The sequence below is a fragment of the Mustela erminea genome, chromosome 4 (genome assembly GCF_009829155.1).
Source record: "Mustela erminea isolate mMusErm1 chromosome 4, mMusErm1.Pri, whole genome shotgun sequence".
NCBI lineage: Eukaryota > Metazoa > Chordata > Mammalia > Carnivora > Mustelidae > Mustela > Mustela erminea.
The window spans coordinates 24867109-24885219 of record NC_045617.1 but is presented as its reverse complement, the minus strand read 5'-3'; the positions used below and the strand labels follow the sequence as shown (position 1 = coordinate 24885219).

Genomic DNA, 18111 nt, shown 5'->3' with positions numbered 1-18111 from the left:
TTGAAGACTTGTTAGAGTCATGGAAGAGTGCCCAGGAGATAACTGGCATTACAAATACTTTTGCAGGGCCCCTGGGTGGCTCAGTGGGTTAAGTGCCTGCCTTTGGCTCGGGTCATGATTTTGGGGTGCTGGAATCGAGCCCCATGGGGGGTTCCCTGCTCGGCGGGAAGCTGGCTTCTCCCTCTCATTCTGTCACTCCCCTCTGCTTGTTTTTGCTCTCAAATAAATAAAAATCTTAAATATTTTTGCAGAATGAACGCACTTCCTTTAGAGGACGAGATGATTCTTACTCTATTTCTCGTTCTGCTCTCTGCACTGAAAGCTTTCTCAAGTCAAACACTCAGGCAGCTCCTGGACAGTCAGAACAACCCCAAGTTAAACAGCAGGAGCCCCTTAGGCAGAAAGACGGAGAAGTTTACTGCACGCAGCCATGTCAGGCGTGGCACCGAAATCTCGAGCACAGACTTCGGAGTCAAGCCAGTCATCATTAGCAGCACCTGGCTGGGCCAGCTGTCTGACCTCGACCTAGTTACTCAACCCCTAGAAGCAGCTTCATCTGTAAAATGGGGGATAGAAACAGGGTTCCTGTGAGGATTAAATGAAATAACGTATGTCAAGTCCCTAAGCCATTAGTGGGCTCAGAGAAAGGGAGCGCTTACAAAAACGTAAACTCCCTGTAATTTAAGGACCCATCGTCACTTCCAACAACACAGCTGCCACACTGTAGGAGCTTCTGGAAGGATGAGCTGTGGCATGACGTGTTCTCCACCTCTGTCAAGGACACAGTTAACTATCCAGAACACAAACTCCCTTTAGAAGAACAAATGAATTCTTACTCCTTAAAATCAATGAACAGGCCTCCCCCTGTAAAACTAGGCTCTGGCAAAAGCCACGTTTGGCCAGTGCTCCTAGGCCATGCTGCGTAAGCATTTATAAACCTGCGTCTTCCTGCTGACCTGAAAAGCTAAGATTTCATTTATTGCTAGTTAAGAAACAGTTTTATTTGAACACAATGGGAAACCATTTATTTCACCTGAGATCTAGTTATCATAATTGGAAAAGGGCTAAGCCGTCAGTTTTCTGTGACATGCACAGCCTACCTTGTGAAGTGCAGGGACCCTCAGAGTGTGGCCGTGGACCAGCAGGGCCAGCATCACCTGGAAACTTGGCAGGGATGCAAATTCCTAGGCCCCATCCAGACCCACCGAAGCCTACTCTGGGGATAGGGCCCACTGGTCGGCTTAACATGCCCTCTGGTGGTTCTCACTGCAGAGGGCCCACTAACCGCTCCTGCTTGCAGCAGCCCTTCTGGAGCTCAGCCCTTGGCCCTTTTGCCAGGAGAGCTGCCCTTTTCCAACCTGGGGAAGACCTCTAACAAGGACCAACAAGCCCCTCTGCCTCACCTGGGACTAATTCAGCCAAACAATCCATAGTTCTAGGGCTTTCCAGAATGGGGATGAAGCTGGACAGCAGTGGAGACCCACACCCTAGCTCCTGGCCTTGCCTGGCCTCTGTTGTGTCCCTCCTGCCCCTTCTCCTGAGGACAAGCCCACCGCCATTCTCACGGGAACGCCTCAGGTCTGCCCCAAGGGAATCTGATCCCTGGCAGTTCCTCTCACAGACTCTTCCCGGGTGTGCTCACTGGTCCCGGAACAGGGCTCTCCACAGTCACCGGTGATCTCACACAGATCTGAAACCAGGACACCCACATCGGAGATCAGACAAACTGAGGCTTAGAGAATGTGGGTGGTCAAGGACACCAGGACTTGCACTTGTTTTCGGATCTGAATCTTTGTTTGCTATGGCTCAGAGGGTGTTCAGTAGCCAGACTGGTGTGCTGTTGCAGAAACGGACCAACGGGTTTAAACCCTGACACCGCAGTTCACCAGGAGCGCAAACTTGGGCAAGAAACCTACTTCCCTCTGCTTCCTCACCACAACACAAATCATGGTTCCCAAGACACTCGTTTTTAGGAGAATTAAAGGAGAGAGTATATGCACCCCTCAGGGCCACACCATACCTTTCTTAATAGACACAATTCTGGAACTTACCTCGCGGGTTTTTGTTTTTGGTTTTTTTTTAAGATTTCATTTATTTATCTGACAGAGAGAAAGAGAGAAATCACAAGTAGGCAGAGAGGCAGGCAGAGAGAGAGAGAGGGAAGGTTTCCCGCTGAGCAGAGAGCCCGATGCAGGTCTCGATCCCAGGACCCTGAGCTCATGACCCGAGCCCACAGCAGAGGCCTAACGCACTGAGCCTCCCAGCCGCCCCCCCCAATAGGGTTTTTGAGACCATCATTAAGGCTGGGCTCTCAGCAGTGTGGCCGGCACATGTATGTACTTGGTGAATGTGAGGGGCCGTCGCAGCACGTAGGGAAGGAGTGTTGGTCGCGCCTTTCTCACCACTGGCCGCAGGGGATGGTGGGGGACAGTTACGTTTGTTTAGAAGCTTCCCCAAAGAGGCCATTGCCTATCACCATTCCAGTGATCGTGATAATTAACTTCGTGTGTGGTTCTTATCTCCAAGAACTAGATTTTATAAGTAAGCTCACAGATACTGAAATTCTGTGACTTCTCTTTTGGGCAGAAAACAAACATACCCCACAGCCAGAATGCAAAGAATTTAAGTCTTCCTTCAAATCTTGCTTAAACTTGTTACTCCAGCCCCCGACGGGCCCTAACCTGCTGATGAGGCGCACACACACACACACACACACACACACACACACACGTCAGGATTCACAGCAGAGCAGAGTCCCTGGGAAAAGTAGCCCAATCACCAGCCACAAGTTTCTATCTTCGTGACCCTCGGCCACGAAGGTATTTTTACTATGAATATGAAATAATTTATAATTAGCCGAAGAGGAGAGGTAAGAAAAAACACGTAACCGCTTGTTATCAGTTAATAATATGTTACCTTTGAGGAACTAAATCCCATTTACTCCAAAGTGAGAGAAAAAAAAGGCGGGGGGGGTGGTTGAAAGTGGGGGTGCAGGCTTGGTCCTTGGTCGCAGGGCTGGGCTGGCACCTGACCAGTAAAGGTATGAAAAGGTCACATGCGCCTCTCACTGTGTGGCCAGGAAGTGGTTCGTGTAGAAAAGGATTAGGATTTATTTGGCAATTTCTGTCATTCAGTTGCAGCCAACTGAAATCCTGTGAACTGTGTCACGGTCACCCTTGGGCGTAGAAGCTTGAGAGGCTGAGACACCCCCTACCCTCCTCACCCCCCCCACCCCCGTTCTCATCCTCCCCTGGAAGGGGCTGGGGAGGCCTCACAGAAAGAAGGAAAGACTAGATCAACAAAGGCTCTGAGCGACCTGGGCCCTAAGAAAACAAGATGTTACAAAGACCGTATTTTTTCTATTTTTATAACATTTTATATAACTCATAAAACAGTGCTTGTATAAAAATTCACACAAAGTTTGCTAGAGAGCATACAATTTCCAAAAATGTCCTGGGTTTTTGTTACATTCAGTTTTCTAAGGACGCACTCAAATCAATGGTAAAATGCAGACATTATGCGGTATTTCATTATCTTTGGTAAAACTATTCTCGTTATTTTGTCTCCTCACAGTATTAACTCTGATATCCACTTTGTGCAGGGTCTGCTTTCACTAGGATGTCAGAAAAACATTAAGGCTGGATCTACACGAGGCAAGTATTTCCAAATGGTATGAACGGCCCTGGGCCCCCACCTCCACTCCGCACTCCTACCCACACAGCCAGGCAGGGTGCGAGATCTCATGAGGGGTCTCGAGACCCCACTGCAACTGGACAAGAAGCCAACATTGCAGGGTGCAGGGGTGGGGTGGGGTGGAAACCGAGGCCATCTCTGTAGGAACCCAAGTGGCCGTGGTGTGGTGTGGGCAGGCCAGTGACTCTTACCATTTAAACAGCGAATTCTTTCACCACTAAGTAGATCCCATAGGTTGGTGGATGATTGCTGCAGATGTGGTAACCCCTCCAACCCAAACATAAAAAGAAAGGAAGATCTGGGGCCAACACCGAAGGGAGAGGGGCACACTATCGCCCATGACACTAGACACGACTTTATTCCCTGTCAAATGTTTGTGGTCATGTAGACACAGCCCAAGTGGACTGAAGCAGGATTAGAACACTTAGTACATTCATGACTACCTTCATACATTCTTTTAAACTTACTAACAGAGAGAACGAGGGACACTACCAGCTACCGTGACTTGCTAATTTTCCTTAACATCAGAATGTGTCTGTGCTAATTCTTTAGTCCTCCAGATACACGGGGGGAAAATACAAAAACAAGTAAAAAAAAAAAAAATGAAGAATTTGGAATGGGAAGGGGAAGGGATTTACCAACACATTTTATGGAAAATATTAAATTTTGAAAAGTAAGTATTTTGTACTTCTATTGCTTCATGTAAAAAACTGCCCTGGGGCCCGCCGGTATGGCCAGAGAACTGAGGAGGCCATACAGACAGACGCAGGACCTGCAGGTGCTTCCTGATGAGACAGTCCGGAGGGACAGGAAACAACTCCCAGAGTGTGTCCACCTCTCTTCACTAAAAGGGACTCTAAGATTTGGGGGTGCGGTGGTGGGGGGCGGGGCGGGGGGGAGGCCCTACGCAGGAAAGGTATTAAGGAAACCACCAAAACGCAGTTTCCAAAAACTGAACATGCTCTAGGTTGTGAAGAAACACATCTCATCCCTAGAACGTGTTGATTTTTCTAACATGGGGAGACAGGACTTATTATTAATAAAATGATTGTGCTTCTGAAGTTGTAGGGTCGTAGTCCACCCTCTAGAAAGCAGGGCAATTTTCACATGGCTTGGAATCCTCTCGGACACATCCTAGAGACCAGGACAAATTCCACGGCACTCTCCAACCCACAGGGCCAGCGGGCGAGAGCGCCACTGCCATCTTTGGGTAGGCCGTGCGCAGGGGCACGCACATGCGTGTGTGTGTTGGAGAGACTAAGGCATAGAGAAAGGCCCAAGTGAGGGGGAAAAAGTGAGTTTCCTGGCTGCTCTAGTCCCTTCTTTCCAGGCACAAAGAGGCTGAGCTCATTGCTCATGTAGGTCCCCTTCATCCCACTTAAGTTTTTTAGATAGAAGAAATGTGTGTGCACATGTGCGTGGGTGTGGGTGTATGTGAGAGTCATTATGTCCCTGTGCATTTCTAAATTTCAATAATTTGGGTCTGCAGTTTCAACAGAAATAATCTGTAAATGGCATTTAAAAACAAATTTACTAAAATCAGACTGGCAACTTTACATTGCTCAAAATCCTGTCATTAAAAAAAAAAAAAAAAGCCCTCTGGGTACAGGCAAAATTATGTCATATAGCCACCAGAACTAAAGTCCTTATCAGTTGTATAGAGAAAATTCACAGATTGTTTCTATTATTTCTGCATCTTAAGGTAGCAAACATTAAGCCACTAGATTATTAACTCTGCAACGTTCCACAAGGGTTTTGAGACCACCCTTTGTGATTAAGTTCATTTTCCAAGTTTCTGGTATAATGTATTTGATTTGGGTGACACTGTTTCCCTTTCCTCTTAGGGCTTTGGAACCCAAGGTCAGGTGGGTAAAAGAATATCGTTTTTCAGAACTTTACCTCTGGGGAATTTCCTGATTGATGTCCCGGAGAATTTGCCACTGGCGGTGTGACCTTCCCAACCAGTGAGGAAAGAAGATATGTCTTACTCTGAGGCCAGGGGACTGGCCAGAGACTTAGGGTAGCAGAGCTTCTGGGGGTCTGAGGTGACAGCTGAGTGGACTCTGGGAGGGGACGGGAGAGCCCCATTTGAATGACCTGTGACCTTCCAATGCCAGGTATCCCCAAGAGGGCCCGAGGCCTGGGCTTGCCCTGAGGAACAAGGATGCGCTACTGACAGGAGGGGCTTGCACTGAGGTGTGGGGGGAAGCCACCAGACAGCTCCCAAAACCCGGGTGTTGCACAAAAACACACACGGAAAGTAAACAGCTTTGGTGAGCCCAGAGGGGGCCCATCCTTAAATCAAACAAGAAGCCAAACACTCACACACACTCTTTTCCAAGGAAATGTGTCTGCCCCTCCAAAGAGCATCCTTGTGGAGAGAGGGAAGGGGGCAGTGGAAGGACACAGCTCAAACTGACACTGCGTACGTGTTTCCACGTCTACCTACATTCATATCATCATCATCCAGTGTTCTCATCTACAGAGAGCGGGCACAGCATTCTACCAACACGGCCACGGGGAACAGGCCAGGTCTCGAGGGCAGGCCCCCTCCTCAGCACCACAGCGGAAGGGAGGGTGCAACCACCGTGGGAAAGGAGGTCACACTTCTCCATCCCCTCGACTGCCATCCGAGGGGCATCTTGATTCTTCCAAAGTCATATGTAAAAGACAAGGTCAGTAAAATTGGTCTCTATGCCACCTGAAGCTATTATTAGCCATCATGCAGGAACGTGGCATTTCTAAAAATTTCATAAATCTGAAACCATCTTTTAAAAAAGTCCCAGCAACCGAAGGCATCTTACAGTACTTTGTTTCAAATATTTAAAAGATAGTTTTTTTAAGTAAAATGGCCCCCAAAGAGCCCAATGATTTTTTTTTCTTAAAAAGGGTTTCTCTTTAATTAAAAAAATGGATAAAAATGGAAGATGTAAAATGTGGGAAGAGGAACAAGAGAGTCGCTGACTATGCATTTGGAGTTGCAGGGGGTGGGGCGGTGGATGGAGAGACGCGGCCAAGGAGAGAAGGGCCGGCTCCCGAGGCCTCTCCGCTCCCCCGGATTCCGGCCGCACCCTGGGGACACGGGACTCAAAGTCGCGAGGAGGAGACACGAACGTGAAGCTTCTGTCCCTCCTGCGGCTGCGTGGTGTCCACGTGTGCAAACCGAGCGAGCCCCTCCCCGCCGCATAAGGTGCGCGTCTGCGGACACCCCTGGTGCGCTCGGAGAGCACGCACAGTCCCTGGGGGCGCCCAGCCGTCACTTCTCCACCTTCTTGGCCTTCTTCAGGATGTCGCATTTCTTCCTGTTGGGGCGGCGGCACCGCTCGTCGATGCTCGGGATGCACTCGTAGTGCCACACCTCCTCCATCTTCTCCACCGGGTACACGGCCTCCACGTAGTGGCGGATGAGCCGCAGCCGCGTGGGGTCCAGCTGCTTCTTGTTGCAGGCGCCGGAGTGGTTGTACTGCAGCCGGAGGTTCTCGGCCGTGAAGAGTTCCGGGAAGAGCCTGACCAGGAGCCGCGCGGCAAAGTTGCCCACCGACAGGCTCTGCTGCACGATCTCGCGCACCTCCTTGTCCGACAGCAGGTACGGCGGAGGCACCGGGAAGTCGGGCGAGGGGACCACCAGCTCGTCCAGGGGGATCTTGCAGAAGTCCTTGCTGCTCCTTTCGGGGGGCAGCGGGGGCCCCTCGAACTCCTCTCGGAACCGCTCGGGGTTGATGGCGTAGCTCGTCAGGTCCCTGCACTCGGGGCCCGGCACGTGCACCTTGCGCTGCTGCTGGTAGGAGCGCCGCTGCTCCGTGTCGCGGCGCCGGCAGCGCTCGTCCAGCTTGCCCACGAACTCCAGCGTCCAGACGCGGTCGTTCTTGGCGCGCGGATAGAGCAGCTGCACGTAGTGGCGGATGAGCTTGATGCGGGACGGGTCCAGCTGCTTCTTGCCCAGGGAGCCGCTGCAGTTGTACTGCTTGCGCAGGTTCTCGTGCGTGAAGAGCTCGGGGAAGAGGTGCACCAGCAGGCGCGAGGCGAAGTTGCCGATGGACAGGCTGCTCTCGTAGATGCTGCGCAGCTGCTCCTTGCTGAGCAGGCAGTCCGTGCCTGGCACCTCGAAGTCGGGCTGCGGGATCTCCAGCTTGTCGAAGTCGATGGGCACCAGCCAGATCTTCTTGGACCGCCGGCCCGGCCGCTCGCCCTCGAAGCTGTCTTCCACCTTGACCACGGAGATGTCGTCGGGCAGGCTGGAGGAGTCGTAGCAGTCGTCGCGCGCCGGCTCACCCTCACTGCCTCCGTCCAGCGCCAGGCCCTCGAGCTCGTCGTTGAGGCGCTGGGCGCACTGCTGCAGCCAGGCCTCCTCCTCCTGCACGTCAGGGAAGTAGATCTCCGTGTAGTTGCGGATGATCCGCAGCCGCTGCGGGTCCAGCTCCTGCTTGCCGCCATCCCCGTAGCAGCTGTACTGCTCACCCAGCTTCCGGTGGTCGAAGAGCTCGGGGAAGAGCCGGTGCAGGAGGAAGACGGCGAACTCGCCAGGGGACGAGGCTTCGTCCAGGAACTCGGTGAGGTCCTGCGTGTCCACCACGTGGTCTGAGGCGATGGTGCTGCTCCGGTCCAGGGACAGGGCCTCCTCCTGGTCCTTGTTGTCCAGGAAGTGGCTGGCATCTACCTGCTCCGCCTCGAAGAAGCTGGCCACCTGGCCGCTGGGCTGGCTGTCCTCCATCTCCCGCTGCGCCCAGAAGCGGCTAAAGAAGTCGTTTAGCTGCGGCAGACACTCGGCCTGCCACACAGCCGTGTCCCTCACCGAGGGGTAGTAGACCTCCACATAGTCACGGATAAGCTGCAGGTGCAGCGACTCCAGCTTGCGCTTGGCCGCAAAGCCGCAGGCGCTGCAGCCGCGGGAGAAGTCCACATCGCTGAAGAGCTCGGGGAAGAGCTGCACCAGCAGGCGGCAGGCCAGGTCGCCACCCGACAGGCTCTGGTCCACGATCTGCTTGAGCTCCGCCGCCGTGAGCTGGTACTCGGGGGGCGGCTGGAACTTGGCCACCAGCTCAGTGGGGCTCACCTGTTTCTTAATACGGCTCACCTCCAGGGAGAGCAGGTCCACCTTGCTGTGCAGCTGGGACATGTTGGAAGAGAGCGTGTTGAGCATATAGAACATCTTCTGGATCAGAAAGTAGATGTTGGGGTCCCCGTCGGCAGTGGCCGCCGCCGCGGTGCTGCCACAGTCCCGCTTCTGGGGCTCATTCAGGAGCCGCAGGGGTGAGGGGCTGTTGCTGGAGTTGGCCTTGTCAAAGAGCTCGTATGTGCCCAGCAGGTCGCCAGCGGGAGGGTTCTTCTTCTCCATGATCTTGTGTGAGATGCCGTACAGGGGCTTCTTATAGGACGGGGTGCTCACGTCACCGCAGGGCTCCTCCTCGCCAGGCCATGTGGAGCCCAGGTTCTTGCCCCTGCCGGCCTGCTCCCCGTTGCCCTGGCAGGGCGAGCTGTTCTCACGGTTCCGCATGCCTGCGAGGAGGGCCTGGAAAACAGACAGTGTGTTAGGCTCTGATTTATTACACGATGCGTGGGTCCGAGGCACACAGGGGTGCCGAGGACCCCCCCTCGGACGTGGGTGAGGAACCACTTCCCTCGCCCTGGCTCACCCTGCCGGGCCAGGAAGGCACAGCTGACACAGCCCTACATGCTCGCACGGGGCAGCTCCCTCCTCCTAGTCCCTGATGGAGGCTCTGGCTCAGGCCTGGAGGTGAGACATGGGGAGCACAGAACGGGGGTCTGCGGCAACTCTACCACTGCCCAGTGTGACCTCTTATCTCAGACTGCGAAAGGGCTGGCCCAGAAGGTCCCAGATCCCATGCAGCTGTGGGCTGCATAGGGTGACGGGGTCTGCAGGTTTCTGAGTTGCCATCTCCTGCTGGCCCTGCAGCCTTTCTCAAAGAGCTGCAGGAGACAATTAAGCCCCAGTGTCTTAAGGCAGCCACTGCACGGAATGCATTCACGCCTCTCCCACCCACCTACAAAGCTACCTGCCCTGTACCCTCCGCCTTGCTCCGCAAAGGGCGGTGAGAGAATTAAGCTCTACACACTCATTTCAGGGACTATCTCCTCAGCTCACCCAAGGAATGGCATGCACACTGTGCAAGTCCACTCTGCTGGACCCCTCCCCCCCAGGGCAAGCTCGAGATCCCCTTTAAAGACCCCAAAGCTTGAGTCCCAGCTCCACCACCAGATAGCCACCAACCCCGGCCAACTGAGAACCCAAAGTTCCCAGTGCTTTCACCAGTGGTTTCCCCTGTCGCCAGGCCCTGAACATTTTATGTATATAAGGACAAGAGATTTGTAACCCAGGCTCAAAGGGAACCCATTAGAAAAAAAAAATCATCTGTTCAGCAGATGATGCTGGAACAACTAGATATACACACACAAAACCACACAACCCCAATGCCCATCCTCTGTGTGCCATGTAAAGAAATGAACTCAAAATGCATTGTGGGGGCACCTGAGTGGCTCAGTCATTGGGTGTCTGCCTTCCGCTCAGGTCATGGTCTCAGGGTCCTGGGATTGAGCCCCGAATTGGGCTCTCTGCTCTGCAGGGAGCCTGCTTCCCCCTCTCTCTCTGCCTGCCTCTCTGCCTACTTGTAATCTTTTTCTCTGTGTCAAATAAATAAATAAAATGTGTTTTTAAGAGGAAAAAAAATACATTGTGGATGCAAATATAAAACCTGACTTAAATTTTAACACTTCTAGAGGAAAACTAAGAGAAATTCCTTATGACCTTGGCTTGGGCAAACATTTCTTAGTTATGACACCACAAGCATAATCCGTAAGAGAAAAAAGTAGACAGGGGCCCCTGGGTGGATCAGTCGGTTAGACGTCCGCCTTCCACCCAGGTCACCATCCCAGGGTCCTCAGAGCAGCTCCTGCATCCAGGTCCCTGCTCCTACCCCTCCCTCTGCCTGCCGCTCCCCACCCGTGCTCTCTCCCTCTTGCTATCTATCTCTGTCAAAATAAATAAATAAGTATATAAAAAGGAGATGCTTATTAGTACCACTTATTAGGCCACTGGGAGATACCTCACCATCCCTACCAGAATGTGTACAAGCGAAAAGACGATACCCAGTGCTGGAAATGCGAAGGCATCGAAACTCGCACACACTGCTGGTGGGGCTATAGAATGGTGTAACCACTCTGGAAAACAGCTGGTAGTTTCTTTAAAAGTTACATATACACGGACTATGTAATCCTGGTATTCCATGCTTAGATATTTATCTACCAAGCAAATTGAAAGCACATGATCCTACAAAGACTTACACACCAATGCTCACAGGAGCCCCAACTGTAAATGGCCCAAACTGGAAACAACCCAAAATGTTATCAGCAAGTATACAGACAAACTGTCCTATATGCATACAACGGAGTATTACTCAGCAACAGAACTGATACAGTACTCACGATGAGTCTAAAACAATTATGCTAGAAGAAGCCAAACAAAAGAGGCCCTACGATAGGATTCCACTCATAGAAATTTCTAGAAAATACAAACATGGATAGGCTGGGGACCTGGGGGTGGAGGAAGGAGGCAAAGGGGCACATGCAAACTTTACGGTAGTTGGTGATTCGCGTTATCTCGATCGTGGTGATGCCCTCCTGAGGCACACAGATGTCAGAGCTTCTCAGATACTGTGCCATTCCTTTCATCTCAGACCCACCTTCGTAAGGCTGGTGTTTACAAATGTTAACCTTGACCCAAGCCCTCCCTGGAATGTATTTTTTGAGGGTTTAATTAAGCAGAAAAGCTAACTGGTGAGCGCCGGTGGGCCTCAGGGGAAGGAACACGCAGGGCTGAAGCACAAAGTATTTGCTCTTACTGACAGGCGTGTGCCCCAGGCAACTGCAGAATCGGGAGGAACAATGCGCATCCTCGGGATACTTGCACACCCGCGGAGAATGCGGTTGGTGGAAGGTGGCCAAGGCTAGTGCTTCTGAAACTCCAATCTATGTATGAATCACCCAGGATCTTGTTAGAATGCAGATTCTGGTCCCTGGGCCACATTTCTTTTCTTTTCTTTTCACTTAGTTTCTTTCATTCATTTCTTTTAGTAATCTCAACAACCAATGTGCGCCTCGAACTCCCAACCCTGAGATCGAGAGCTGCATACTCTTCTGACTGAGCCAGCCTGGCACCCCCGGGCCTGCCGTTCTAACAAGCTCCCAGGTGCTGTGGGTCCTCTCTGAGTGGCCAAGGCCTGGAAGACAGCACCTGCTCTCAGTTTGCCTCATCTCAACCTGCCTCAGGCAGATTCAATGTCAGCTGTAAGTCTTCAGATAATGAAGGCGGGCACAAAACAGTATGTGACGAGTTTTTCTTGTGTAGCCTAAAAAGGGCAGGAAGAAGACAAACTCAAGAGGCCCGATTTATGAGGGCAGGTGAGTAACATATGGGTTCAGGTGAAAACAGAGCATGAGGCCACATTAACATACACGACTTTGATCTTTTTCAACCACCCACAGGTTATATTTCATTTTATATTCTAAATTAATGAAATTACTTCCTGGACCCTCTCTTTTAAATAATGGAAAAATCTGACTCACATAGAGGGAGGTTAATTTTTCTCCTGCCTCTCTGTTGATAAGAACCAGGCGTAAGAAGAGCTACTTTACTCCATAAGTACCTGAAGGTACTTTTTAACCATCCCACAGAGCTGGCCAATACTTTCCTCAGGGTTTGTTTGTATAAGCTGATGACTGTTGAGAGGCGGCCCCTGGCCCTCCTCCCCTGCTCCTGCTCCTGGTCATTCGCTTCTCAAGGACGGAGGACCAGGGGCCCGCTGACCTGGGGGGAGCCTAGCGCAGATGGCCTGCCACCAGACCCTCCCCCTCCTGGGGTCTCCTCACCCAGCCGTGTCCTCATCACACTGCAGGATTGCTCCCATGATGTGACCAGGTCATTCCTGAGTCTAGCCCCACCCAGGACCTTGCACAGTGCCTGGGACACAGACCTGCTCAATGAACGTGTCCGCCAGACTCCTGGATGGCTAAAGCAGGGCACGGCGTTTGGCCATTCTCAAACCTATGCTTGAGAAAGAGGAGCTGCTCAGACAGGACACCAACTTTATGAATAACATGTCTGTTGAGAGGTATAAAAGCGTGGGTAATATCTTAGCTCACTCAGCCTGTCTTCTGTGACCTTGGCCAAATCAAATGGTTTTTCATGCTTCGGCTTCTAGAAACTCAGGGATAAATAATGGTAGGTCTCACAGGGTAGTTATGAAGACTTAATGAGATAATGTGCAGAAAGCACTGAGCCCTGTCTGAATCATAGTAAGTGCTTAATAAATATTCACTGTTAGAATATAATTATTATTACTATTCCCAAGCCAGTGCAGAGGTAATACAGGGGGGCCTTTTATTAAACTAGCTGTAAAGATGACTCTCAGCCAGTAAACAAATGGAGGACCTCCCTGCACTGCCTCAGGGTAAGTCACTCCCAGAAGGCACTTCGAGGTCAGTTTTGCCTCATGGCTGGGAGCAGGGGAGGGGTAGGGGCCAACCCCGCTGAAGGTGTGGTTTTAAGCTCTTTACAGTTCTTTTGTTCTGCTACTGGACAGAAAGCAGAGGATTATGAAGGGAGGGAGGCTCACACACGCACGCACACACACACACACACACCTCAGAAACTTGAGAAAGGAGGGGATGGAGATGAAAATCTTTATCCCAACACGGTATGAACTATGGATCGTGACCTATTAGTAAATGATGAAAATGATTTGGTGGGTCATAACCAGCATAAGAAGAAAGAAAGAAGGGAAGGCAGAAGAAGGAAAAGAGGCAGGGAGAAGGGAATAGCAGGGTGCACTGCATATGGCAAGTAAGCTTGGGAAAGTTCTGTTTCTCTGTGTTTGCATACAAATCCATATACGTGAGCTGTAGCTCTAGCTGTTATAAGTTATAACTACCGCTGTGGGTCACTGCTGAAAAGCACTGCCGTAGGGGGCACCTGGATGGCTCAGTCGGTTAAGCTTCTGCCTTTAGCTCAGGTCATGGGCCCCAGGTCCTAGGCTCAAACCCTGCATCAAGCTCCCTGCTCAGCGGGGCGCCTGCTTCCCTCCTCCCTCTGCCCCCCAACTCATGCTTGCTCTAATAGATAAGTAAAATCTTAAAAGCACTGCCCTGGGGCACCTGGGTGGCTTAGTGGGTTAAAGCCTCTGCCTTCGGCTCAGGTCATGACCCAGAGTCCTGGGATCGAGCCCCCACATCTGGCTCTCTGCTTGGCGAGGAGCCTGCTTCCCTTCCTCTCTCTCTGCCTGCCTCTCTGCCTACCTGTGATCTCCGTCTGTCAAATAAATAAATAAAAATCTTAAAAAAATCCTGTCATGCTTTAAAAAAAAAAAAACAAAAACACTGCCCTAATAAATTCCAAGTGTCTTACTTGCTAATTCCTGTAGGCTATAAATTAAATTTTAGCAACTTATTCACCATTAAGTTCAATTACACCGAAATAATTTTGCATGTCCTGTGGATCATGAGATTGCCATGATGTTCTGTATTTTCATTCCTCAAATATAGAGGAATGTGAGTTTCTAATGGCAGTCATTAAAAAAATGATAAATACATTGGGAGTTATTTTAGAACAAGGGTCTTTGCCGTACAAGTAATCCCACTAATACATCATAAAATAAGATTCTGTGCAGAGGTCACTAGAAACTCACATGCAATGCAGCAAAAGTACCGTGTTCTAGAGAGCGCGATGCCCTCATTAACACCCGGTATGGAGTGTAAGTCCAGAGAACGTTTTCTGGTTCAATTGTCTCAACACCAGTAACGAAGAGAAGTGACTGTGCTCCCCCACATTCCTCCGGCAGGCGGAAGGCCAGGGTATATCAGAACTGGAAATCCCCTCTATAACTCTCACTGTTCAGGATCATTAATAAAAATATTTCAGTTTCTACTAAGCACATTAGAAACACTGCCATCAAATAGAAACGGTTTTGGCTAACTTGCTGGAAGAAAAAATTAAGTTAGAGTCCCAGTAGAGGGCAACATTCCTCACTCCCAGAGACCTTAGATACACCATGCAACACAAAACACAACACGAGCCCCAAAGAGAAGGTTCTCAGATAGCCCCACACTGGTGTCCTGTCAACTCCGTGTTCCAATTAATTCCACAAACGCTGCCAAGGCGACAACGGGCTGGCTACGTTTGCTGCTGCTGATAAAAATCTCTGCTCAGCTGTCTAGGAGTATCAAGAAATCTTTAAATCTGTGCTACTTGGCACGGGGTTGTCTGGCTGACGCCGTTCCCAGTTCTCCAAGGCTCATCTTCCAGCCATATGGGAACTCTGCCGCAGGGCTCTGGCTCGCGAGTGCCAGCCTCTGTCCTGGACTCGGTCAGGGCATTTCAGATCCCCGCTAGCACCCTCAGACTCAAGAGGGAATGCCCCACCTCTCGCTGGGGGACAGGTACACAAAGAGGCCGATGTTGGGCAGATGTGAGGATAAGGCGACCATGGAGGGCAGATTCCACAGGTCCGTGCCCAGCTGCGTCTCAGGGACGGGGTCGCCATGGAGACGCTTCAAGCATTAAACATCTTCTCAGGGGCTCCAAATCCAAGCAGTCCCAGGAGGCAGGTTGGCCAATGACGAGTGGCTAACCGGGGCCCAGAAGAGTCAGCAGACTAGAGCACCCACGGAGCAGACCGCCTTCCAGAGGGAGAGAGGGTGGAGAATGCGTGCGGCCTCCAGGCCAGACCCTAGGAGTCGGCTCCCTGGGGGCTCCCACATCAGTGATCAAGCCAGAGGCGGCGCTTACCTTCTTCATTCTCAACAGAATGTTTCTCTCCATCATCACCAGCATCCCATGACCAGCTACGGTTAGCAACAAGGTCTGGAAGAGCTCTCCGCCGCCACGCAGACCCAAGGAGTGAACAGGACGGGATGCCTGACATCTGGGAGGCTCTGGGGACCCAGGGAAGGAGCTAGACCATCCCCCCGACCTCATGGTTTCTACCCCTTCGGTCATCCTTACGCTGTTCCCCAATGTAGAAACTGCTGTGGGGCCTGAAGGAGGAAGCTGGGAGACAGAGCAATTACACTGGAGAAGACACAAACCGTCCAGGCAGGACATCTTCAAAGACTTCTCCCCACATCTTACACCCCCGCAGCCCTCAGGGCCCCCGGCACGGTGGGTAACTGCACAGCCTCACACCGAGCAGGCTCGGGAGCACTACCTTCCCCGAGCCTCGTTACGGTGGGAATGGCACAGCACCTATCCGCTGCGGCTGTGACATAAATTACTGTGACTCTCCAGCTGGTTCCACAGCCATGGCCACTGAGGAGGTGTTCAGAGTGTTTGCACCGCATGAGGGAGATGACATTTCCATTCTCCAGTTGGAAAAACAAAACACAGTGACACTTTAGAATTAAAAACAAACAAAGAAGTGAAAAGCCCCAGGAGAACAAGGCTAACTCCTGCCTGGCACACGGATCTTGAAAGTCGCCCCCAATTCCGCAAATAAAAAGATGATTACCAATAAAAATGCTGGCTACTCACCTCCCACATCTGCTGTATTTGGCTATGAAGCCCTTTCCAGGGGAGGTGCCAAGTAAGTCTTTATACAGCCTTTTGTTAGGTTTTCTGAGGGAGGTTCTGTGTGTCTTCTAAGTACTGTACTCAGTGTCACCATGAACACGTCGTCAGCACTGACGGGAGCTGGAACCTGACGCACCTTTGCCATCAGACCAACCACGCAAATCCCACCCCCACCCTTCATCCTCCTCCCCGGTCCTCGGGCTTCGGGGAGAAGAGGCAAGGCGGTCTAGGCTCCGGCTTGCATGGTTTTCAGAATCAAGGACACTCAGCCCGGGGTGTCCTAAAGGGTGTTGGATGGTCTCCCTCGTCAATGCCATGCCCTTTCCGTTCTGATGCACGCAGAGGGAGGCAGGAGAATGCTGACCTCGAAGGGTGGGAAATGGAGATGGAGATGGAGAACCGCCAGGCGGTTCTGAGGGCTGATGCGGGGCAGGCCCTGGGCGGGGCTCCCTCACACACAAGAAACTGCCGAGAGGAGCAGAATTCGCTCTCATCACCACGGAGGAACCTGAGAGTCTGGGAGGTCACGGAATTGGCCCAGGGCCCCGTGGTGAACTCTCCGCATCGGACTCCCAGGTTAACGATGTCCTGTTCCTCCGGGCTGGATCAGAGACGGTGGGGCTCGCCTCCCCAGGAGCTGGGAGTGAGGGATCCAGTCCCTCCTGATACTCTGCACCAGGAACAAGGCTGCCCCATGGCATCCTGGTGCTTTAACTTCTATGCGGAAGGGACTCATCTGTCTGGTGGGAGCTGTTAACTCTCTTGTCACTGGTTTGTCATTTGGACTGAATAAGGAATGGTGCCCTTTGTCAAGTCGACACCCCGTCACTGCTCATGAACTTCCTTTCCACTTTTTTGGATGATCTCTTGTTTCGGCCTCCTGGCTCCTCTTGTCTCACTCTGGTAAAAAAAAAAGCTGCATATGTGGTCGTCCCCTCCAGTCCCCCACCCCCACTCTCACCCCTGCTGCCTTATCTGTTAAGAAGGATCAGAAAAAATTCAGGGGGAGGGGCGCCTGGGTGGCTCAGTGGGTTAAAGCCTCTGCCTTCGGCTCAGGTCATGATCCCAGGGTCTTGGGATGGAGCCCCTCTCTGCTCGGCCGGGCGCCTGCTTCCCTCTCTCTCTCTCTACCTGCCTCTCTGCCTACTTGTGATCTCTGTCTGTCAAATAAAATAAAATAAAATAAAATTAAATTAAATTAAATTAAATTAAATTCAGGGGGAGAAGAATAAAGGGCTACTCACTATGTTGAAAAATCAACATGGGGCACCTGGGTGGCTCAGTCGTTAAAAGTCTGCCTCTGGCTCATGGGATCGAGCCCCACATGGGGCTCCCTGCTCAGCGGGAAGCCCGCTCCTCCCTCTCCCACTCCCCCTGCTTGTGTTCCCTCTCTCACTATGTCTCTGTCAAATAAATAAAAATCTTAAAAAAATATATCAACATATACTATAATTTCATAAAACTGATGGATTGTTCTAAAATCCCAAGGGTACTGAGGCTATTGATTTACTGACACATCAACTTCCACAGACTTTTAAAAGGAAATACTGCCTTGAATTCACTCAACACCGTTCTCCAAGGAACTCCAGAATTTCAAAAGGTTCATACTTCTATTCTTTTTACGGAACAGGAAGCAGTCCATGGCTATCATCCTCACTTTCCATACAGTAAGAAAAAACAAAACTAGTAGAATACCCAAAACAAAATCCAGGATTTAACCTGTCTTTTCCAATCTAAAATCTAACAGGTTAGAACTGCCTGCTGTCTCCAACCTACTGAAAAGTAAACGTATCTGCCCAGTAAGAATATGTAAATTGGACAAGTGATATTAGAAATATTCA

At 51.2% G+C, this 18111-nt stretch overlaps 1 protein-coding gene and 1 long non-coding RNA gene across 6 annotated transcripts in view; one reads left to right on the top strand and one right to left on the bottom strand.

Annotated features, from left to right (window-relative positions):
• The first annotated feature begins 5500 nt into the window (after positions 1–5500).
• On the top strand, positions 5501–7756 carry LOC116588163. Its single transcript, XR_004284817.1, has 3 exons — positions 5501–5558; positions 6179–7279; positions 7667–7756. It is a non-coding gene; the product is annotated as an uncharacterized LOC116588163 (long non-coding RNA).
• The window catches only part of BEND3 (BEN domain containing 3), a 30054-nt gene continuing 18875 nt past the window's right edge, over positions 6933–18111 (bottom strand). For all 5 annotated transcript variants that reach the window (XM_032338905.1, XM_032338902.1, XM_032338904.1 and 2 more), the window contains one exon: positions 6933–9202. In XM_032338905.1, coding sequence (XP_032194796.1) covers positions 6950–9187 — 2238 coding nt within the window. In that variant the 5' untranslated portion in view covers positions 9188–9202 and the 3' untranslated portion in view covers positions 6933–6949. The remainder of the gene's footprint in view (positions 9203–18111) is intronic.